Raw genomic sequence first — 6,634 nt, forward strand, 5'->3', positions numbered from 1 at the left:
TCAGAAACGCTGAAGGGAAAAGAACAATGCAATCATTCCTATACGGCAGTTCTTTAGCCCCTTTCACACTGTATATTCATATAGCCTCCATTCCTAGCAAAGCTAATTTATTTTGGAGCACCAAAGTAACAGAGAGAAAAGATCTTTATTTTATTCTCCATTCATTCATTTGTTCGTTTGGAGATAAATGAAAGGTCCTCTATCTCCCATAAAAATCCAGCCAAAAAGTTACTAAAAGGAGTTTGGTTAAATTTTGTAAATAGACTTAATTGCTCCCTTTCTAACACAAGTAGTTTTCTGGCTTAATTGCTCTCCTTTCCAACCATCATAAAGAAAACTCAAAACAAAAATCAATTATGCATAGAAAATGCATTTCATAATTAATCACAGATTAATTTATTCTTCCCCTCGAGAATAAGACATGGCAAACAATGCTTGCTGCCCCCAGTAACATTGCTATCAAGGCTATCTATCTATTCTCCTTTTTACGTAAACAACCTTATCATATAGTTATTTACACTATACTATACATTAATGGCCCCCAAAACTCTCCCTCTTTCTCTTTTTTTTTTTTTTTTTTTTTTTTTTAATAATAAAAAATCACAGCCATTTATCAATTAAAAAAAAAAAAGAAAGCCAATTAAAAAAGAGAGGCCTCTCAAATGGTGACGCTGTTGGGCACCCCCCTGCACGTGATCCCGGGGGGCGAACTCGGCGCCATCAATTCATACGGCAAAACCCCGGCGCCGCAGCGGTTCCTCCTCGCCGGATCGGCGTTCCGGCGCGCGATTTCCTGGTCGGCGCGCCTCACCTCCGCGGCGAAGGCGTGCCACGCGTCCACCATCGCGGTGTCCTCCGTCCACGTGTACGAATCCCCGCGCTCCCCGAGGTATTCCTCGTCCGCCGAGTGCGTGGAGAGTGTGTCGATGACGGTCATGAACGTGGTGGCCTGCGTCAAACTCGGCAGCGCCGAGAGGAAAAATCGGTGGGGGTCGGCGACGAAGCTCTCATACTCCGGGTCGCCCTCGGCGGGGACTAGCCGGCGCATCAGCGGTGGGCGGTTCGGGACGTAGCCGCCGAGCGGGTATTGGCCGAAGTTGAGCGCGGCGTGCTGAGCCGACGCAAGCCAGAGGAGGGTGGTGAGGATGGAGGAGAGGTCGGCTGGGGAGCCGAGCCGGGGCCACCAGTCGGCGTCGCTCCTGTCGGCGTGGCCCACGCGGACGGCTTCGGCGTACCAGGCTTGGAGCTCGGAGTCGGCTTGGACCACGTGTGGGGTGGGGTAGCAGGCCTCTACGTACGTCCGGACCCACGATTGGATGGCGGACCAGAGGAGGAGGCCGTCGTTGGCGTAGGGGTAGTCCTCCATCACAAGCTTCAGCCCATGGGGTTGGCTGGGGTCCTCTATGGCCATGCCTCTGTTGTGACACAAAATAACATCAAATATATATTAATATTGTCAAAAAATTGGGTGATCATTTGAAGTGAATTCGATCTTGAATTATATACTTGAATGTATATTTTAAGGATTCTTGTGGAATAATTACAAAGATGAAACATGTTTGATTTAGTCATGAAATTGACTGGTCATGCTTGATTTGTTAGTGAAATACTTTGCCTTAGTAATGGAAAACATTACATTACTTAGGGATTTTTATAAGTTTCTAGGTTTTGTTGCGAAACTTGCTTCTAGTTTGTGGTTTTTGGTTTTTTGATTTAATAGTTCTTGAATGTTTTAAACTTTGTGTCTGTAACATTTTGGTGATGGTTGTGTGTAATAAAGGTAAGTTGAAAATAATCAATTGATGCTTGCCTTCTGATGAGATCGGCTGGGAGGCCCTCTTGGTCGAAACGCCAATGATCCCGGTAGAAGGAGGCACTGATCTCCATGCAACATGATCCAGGGGTGAAGCCAGACTCAATGACTCCATCGCCATTGATAAGGATCTGGCGAGCGAGGGCATTGATCTCGAGGGTGTACCTCATGTGGGGCTTGAGCAGCTTGAAGATTGGATGCATGTCACTTAATTGTCGATGTGCGGCTATTATGAAGGGCTCCATGCATGCATGGGTCCTCAACCTGAATGAAGACAATTTCCACCAAAATGTTACCGTGTTGTCACTTGAATTGCAGATTTGAAGTAGGTGCAATCTAGTAAACTTCATTAGCCTGTGCCCATATAAACTTTCATTATTTACTTAATATATGAGTCAATGGAACCTACCAATGGTTGACAAGTTGGTGGACGCCAGCATCATTGGAGCAGACATGAGCCTTGGCAAGTTGCCAGAGCCAATTGCTAGTGGCATCAGTTGGTGGTGTGAGGACACGTTTGGCCCTTGAACAACCAGGCGTTGCTGGTGGGAGACAGAGCTCAATGGCTATTGGTTTTAGAGTCCCAAGTGGAGTGAGAAAAAAGAGAGTTCTTGTGCCATAGGCCTTCCTTCCATCTTGTGCATTGATCCGGTCAACAAATGGGAGGTAAACATCATGGAAATCCAATATGAAGAGCTTGTTCTCCTCCAATGCCTGTTATATGAGAGTTTTAAAAGAAAAATGAGCAAATTATGGACAATCTGATAGCATTTGTTCTGATAAAGGAGCCTTGTGGGCTTCAAGCAATATAAAAGCATCCCATCTTAACATGAATGTGGCTCTGGATTCCAACAAGAGTCTATCAATTTGTTTCTTTCTCAAAAGAGAATTACCTGTTGGACTGACATGCCATTGAGATGGCCAGTGATGTGTTCTTCTTTGATGGCAGATTCAGGCGGACCGTAGATGGTGGGATCGAGCTTGCTCACAGGGGGGAATACCTGAATGGAACAAAAACTAAACCCTTAATATTTGCAAATTTCTCATTGGAAAGGATGTTCTTTGTTCCAAGAACCAGAAAATAACTGAGCCAAACTTATCCTTAGAAATGCTTTAATTACCTGAAGCCGCTCTATATTGACAGGGTTAATGCCAGCGAGTGCTTGTCGAGCGAACTCATCGTCGCGCAGCCATGCAAACTTGTCCTCTGCAAGAAGGCATCAGGGAAAACCAATGGTCAAAATATATACAGCAGAAAGATATGTGGAGTTATGATGACTGCATGATGGCAAATGATATGCTGCTTGGTATGAATTGACTGGCTAAAGTGGCCTTCTCATAGAACTGAAAAGAAAATGATATGCTTATTAAGTAAGACGATCCACACTGATATTTAGCCTTGGAAGAAGGCAAAATAAAAATTTCATCCCTCGAACACGTGTGCACTGTCATCAATAATATCTTGATCCAATTTTTAGCTTCTTGGAGATAGAATTTGAAAAGCATATACTCACATGCCTTCTATTTGTTTAAATGAAGATGCCAGTATATCCTGAGTTCTTGCATGGATGTTGCTTGATTGGCTCATCACTGTTTAATTACAAGGTGTTTTAGGTGTTGGTCTCTGAACATTTAAGGTAGCTGGCATGTGCAATGGAACTCAATGTGACTTGTACTAGCTGTCAACATCGAGTCGCATCCATGGACAGGTGGCCAAGATCTATGTGCACAAAAGTGCCATGTTAGGCATGGTGATCGGTTGGGAGCAGTTGCAATCACCCACAACCAAGATGCTTGATGTCTATGACTTCCAATAATTAAGGGGTTGCAGGATGTAGTTCCACACTTTTTCGCTTTTAGCTCAAGGTTGGTCATAAATGATGTCAAAGTTAGATGGCAAAGGAAATGTGCATTTCATTGAAAGCAATGGATTTCTTCCATCCCTATACTTTGACATGCTCAAACTATCTCAATTCAGTTTTATTAGATACCTTTATGATTAAAGAGAAGATGCTTACTTGTTATGATGTCAGGGGTATCATATCGGAGTAGGCCTTCGCTTGACTCTTCAATCTTACTCACAAATGGAATCTTGTGGAACAGCTGGTCTTGTAAGGTCTGCTTCAGGCGAAGGCCTTCTTTGAAAAGGTTGTCGATGTCGTGGAAGGCCTTGAAGTCATGGCTCTCTGGGGAGAAGGATGCAACAAGAGATGGCACAAGGTTGCGGAGCAATGCTTTCAGTGCACCTGCCGATAACATCTCTTGCTTTGCCTCCTCGAATGCTTCATCACGAGGCACATATATTGGCAATGGATCCTCCGCTCGGCTCTCGGCATGCGTATCTGCAACACAAATCATTAGTCAGTAGGAATGTCATAAGATTCTTGTTAATTCAAGATATTAAGAAGCTTTTGTTTACAGAATTCTCTATCTTCCGAAAGGGATTGGTCTTTCATAAAGTTGGCTTCATGGAAGTGTATACATGTTTGGGGCCATTTATGTTGTTAATGTGGTCAGTTGGGGTTGGTCAGGATTAAAGAAGGATTAGACTTGATCAATCAGACAAGAATTAAGACTTATTCCTCCTATCCTCCTACTTACTTATTCCATGTGGCCAAGTCCAACACTCTAGAGGATTGCATGGTTTTACTAGTCAAATACTTTATACCCAGAAAAGAAAAATAGTGCTTCCATGGAAGCAATTGTGAACACACAACTCTGACCAACATCCAGCTCTTGCCGACGCAAGGGATTGAAAGGAGGTGAGAAATGTTGTGACGGTATATTGTTTCTATATGGGTAACATTGGTCATTATAAGTATAGCGGTCAATGGCTATTAATTATCGTATTTCTGAAAGCAAATTATCATACTTTGACGCCAATAGGACTTGAGAATTTGCTGGTTCTTAACACTTGTGCTAGAGAGAGGTTCAGTGTCTGAATGCAAATAGCAACACTCCCTCCATATTCTTAACGGGACAAAAATTCATTCAATTTGACATCTGATACTGGAGAATGTCTTTGTTCCATCTACCAATTTTTAGTCCAACCCTGGCCTCAAATTTTGCCATTTGGCATAGAACAAAATTTGGCTTGGGATCAACTTCAAAAAGCAAACCAAATGATGCATGTAACCTTACGTATATAAATCTATAAGACATCTTTGTTGCCACCCATGCCCTTGTCTTAAGAGTTTATTATCGCCATACCAGTCTGATAGAAATGTGCCAATACCTGTATTGGTTGGAGGCCTCCCTGTTCTACATCTCCTTGGATATGGTATTTTCTCTCCTCCGAGGACTGGCCGGGCATACTCGATCCCCTTGTCGGGGTTGCCCAAGTCATTATAAGTAGCATACTCATAAATTCTATCAGTGAGCTTCCTCTCCCCGGTGCCGTCGCCCCTTAGCTCCTTCAACTCCCTTCCCCTGAGTTCCTTCAGGCCAGGGGGTGTCTCTGAAGGCAAATAAGGCTGTTCCAACCAAACCATTAAGACCAAAAGGCTCATTAATTAAGGCAACTAGCATGGCTTACAAGTTCTAGTGGCTTTAAAATAGCAATAATTAGCATTAGCACATGGACAAATTTTCTCTACTATAATAATATTTTAATTATCATCATTGTTGGTGTTAATTATTGTTATAATCATTCTTAGAATTGTATTCAAAGGAGGGATGGGAGACCTTGTTGCTGAAGAAGACCCTCTGGTTGGGGTGAATTCTGGTGGGTTGGACCCATGAGTAGCAGGAGAAGTGGACGGCGCCGCAAGCGAAGCCCTCGACGACGATGCTCTCCAAGAAGAACTCTCTCTGGTGCCGGTTGAGCACCGTGATGGCTCCCGGCGTGCCGAAGCTGGAGTCCACCATGAACTCAGCTATGTACACCACCCTCTCTCCCTTTGCATTCTTCTTCTCAAACCAGTCCCTGAGGACTGCCTGCTTGCTAGTCTTCGGCCTCTGTGACCCTTCGGTATCGAAGAAGAAATCAGAAATCACAGGCAAAATGAACAACTCAAACAAAATACTAGAGAAAATAACAGTAGAAATATTGTTTAGAAATATATAGTTCTAGGTGTTTGTGTTTAGCAAACAGGTAAATCAAACCAAAAAAACAGCAAAAAGTTGAAATAAATGTCGAGAAATTAGAAAGGACATGGGCTCACGTGGATCGATCTCGGTGCTGACAAGCTCCAAAACGATGTTTCTACCGAGCTTATCAGAGAAGGCATCGAGCTGCCTCGCAATCTTTGCTTTGAAATCCTCCTTCTTCTTCTTCCTCACCGTCACTGCCGCCCTGACCTTAAAGCTCACCGGCTTCTCCGCCGCCACCTTCACCACTCTCTCCGTAACCACTGCTGCTGTTGGTGTTGTCACAACTCTCCTCACCCCACAAAGACTCCTTTGTCTCAATGGAAACAAAGCAGGGGAGAAGCAGAGCTTGCTCTGCACCCCTCGAAGCATTCGAGAGGTCGAAGAAGGAAGGAGAGGAGATTTTTGGATCAAAGAAGTGCTCAAAATCTCGATAGGAGCTGCCATTAGGTATATATTTTTGTTCCCAAAATCTCACCTTTGTGGATCAAGAAATGGGGTGGGTCTTCTGCCTCCTTTCCCTGTTGGCTTGGTTCTTTATAATATTTTGGTGGGAAGAGAGGAGAGAAGCAGCTCTCGTATAAGAGAAGACCAGGAGTAAAATGGGAATTTTGGGTAAAACCTCCGCATGCCGGTCCACGTTTTTCTGGCGCGATAAAAATGGGTAAAATTTGCGAGGCTTCGCGGTAGCGGGGGGTAGTTTTGGTCGTTAAATTGACGCTCAGGCCACTA

At 44.0% G+C, this 6,634-nt stretch overlaps 1 protein-coding gene across 1 annotated transcript; it reads right to left on the reverse strand.

Annotated features, from left to right (window-relative positions):
- Positions 1–324: 324 nt before the first annotated feature.
- Positions 325–6,428, reverse strand: LOC140851988 (putative lipoxygenase 5). Its single transcript, XM_073244513.1, has 9 exons — positions 5,977–6,428; positions 5,498–5,778; positions 5,049–5,286; positions 3,832–4,155; positions 2,935–3,020; positions 2,707–2,814; positions 2,223–2,527; positions 1,811–2,077; positions 325–1,415 (listed from the first exon to the last, which is right to left on the reverse strand). Exons 1-9 carry the CDS (start codon positions 6,347–6,349, stop codon positions 659–661), a joined length of 2,739 nt encoding a protein of 912 aa, XP_073100614.1. The 5' UTR covers positions 6,350–6,428; the 3' UTR covers positions 325–658.
- Positions 6,429–6,634: the final 206 nt, after the last annotated feature.

The sequence above is a fragment of the Elaeis guineensis genome, chromosome 10 (assembly GCF_000442705.2).
Source record: "Elaeis guineensis isolate ETL-2024a chromosome 10, EG11, whole genome shotgun sequence".
NCBI classification, from domain to species: Eukaryota; Viridiplantae; Streptophyta; class Magnoliopsida; order Arecales; family Arecaceae; genus Elaeis; species Elaeis guineensis.